This window comes from Sinocyclocheilus rhinocerous, unplaced genomic scaffold, assembly GCF_001515625.1.
Source record: "Sinocyclocheilus rhinocerous isolate Xijiao unplaced genomic scaffold, SAMN03320098_v1.1 C36615514, whole genome shotgun sequence".
Lineage (NCBI taxonomy): Eukaryota > Metazoa > Chordata > Actinopteri > Cypriniformes > Cyprinidae > Sinocyclocheilus > Sinocyclocheilus rhinocerous.
The window spans coordinates 1-1,386 of record NW_015783919.1 but is presented as its reverse complement, the minus strand read 5'-3'; the positions used below and the strand labels follow the sequence as shown (position 1 = coordinate 1,386).

Below are 1,386 nucleotides of genomic sequence, written 5' to 3'. Positions count from 1 at the left end.
AGTTCGCATATTTGATCAAAATTACCCATCATACTCGTTATCTATTCATTAAATAGGCAGGTTAAAAATAAATAAATGGATAAAAACAGCATTTTTGGGGGAAATATCTAAAGTTATTTTTTATTACCATACTAGTAATTGATTATGTTAGCTTTATGTTAATGTTATTTACATTAACTGGTTTTATTCAAGACAGGACAACTTAGCTTTGCTTTGGTTAACAGAAATTTCAGTGAAAATGGTAAAACTTTATTTTGATATCTCATAACTTTGCAACTCCGTGTCAAATAGCAGTCACTGGAGTATTAGGAGACTGTCTGCTTAATATCTGCTAACACTTTATTTTCATTTTCCCCAACAGACATTCTACTGACTAACTTTGCAAGTGCATGCCCAGTTATTCTACTATCCCTAATCCTAACCTAACTGTCTGCTAATAGTCTAATGAGAGTTAGTTGGCATGTAGTGGCAAAGTTATTATAGTCAACAGAATTGCAGAAGGGGACCATCAAAATAAAGTGTTACTGTGGAAATAAATCTTCTCCATTCGATGAGAATGGAATTTTGTGCTTCTAAGTTTGTGTTTGGAGTCTAACAGTTTGGGGAGGCTCCGGATGACATTAAATGCCCTTGTGCACAAAGCGATGTTCATATAGAAATGATTTGTTGTGTTTGGTGTGGAAGAACTTGACCTGCATTGTGATCCAGGCCCCATCGACTAACAGCAGTGTCTGACCTTACTGTCTGAATAAGAGCAAATCAGCCAAGTTCCAACATATTTATTTTTTCTGAGAGAATGTAGCAAACTCCCTATTAATGGCCATGGATTTTGAAATTAATAGCATATGTGGAAGTGATATTCAGGTGTCCATACTTGTTGCCATATACTGTAGTGTTTCTTCTTAAAGTTTAATTTAATTCATTTATTGACCTTTTAGTTTTTCCACACCATACAGTATGACTTTGTGTGTTTGTTTGTTTGCACTGCAGTATGTAACGCTTCATGATCTCTGTGATATGGATAAGTATGAGAAACTGGCTAAGATCGGCGAGGGCTCATACGGAGTGGTGTTCAAATGCAGACACAGGGACACCGGTCAGATAGTGGCCATTAAAAAGTTTGTTGAGTCTGAAGATGACCCGGTCATCAAGAAGATCGCACTGAGAGAAATCCGCATGCTGAAGGTAAGATATGGAGATGGTATGCTTACTTACTGCAAATCCCCCATGTATTTGCACACGTAGGCATAAACATTTTCATTTGTATCCATGTAGCAGCTGAAGCATGTGAATCTGGTGAACTTGCTCGAGGTCTTCAGGAGAAAGAGACGTCTTCATCTGGTCTTTGAGTTCTGTGAGCAAACTGTTCTAAATGAACTGGACAAA

At 37.2% G+C, this 1,386-nt stretch overlaps 1 protein-coding gene across 1 annotated transcript; it reads left to right on the top strand.

Moving 5' to 3' along the window:
- Window positions 1-990: 990 nt before the first annotated feature.
- Window positions 991-1,354, top strand: LOC107736289 (cyclin-dependent kinase-like 1; the record flags this gene model as incomplete). The annotated part of the gene is made up of 2 exons (XM_016547741.1): window positions 991-1,185; window positions 1,276-1,354. Coding segments are annotated over exons 1-2 (247 nt in total), but the record flags the coding sequence as incomplete, so codon positions are not given.
- Window positions 1,355-1,386: the final 32 nt, after the last annotated feature.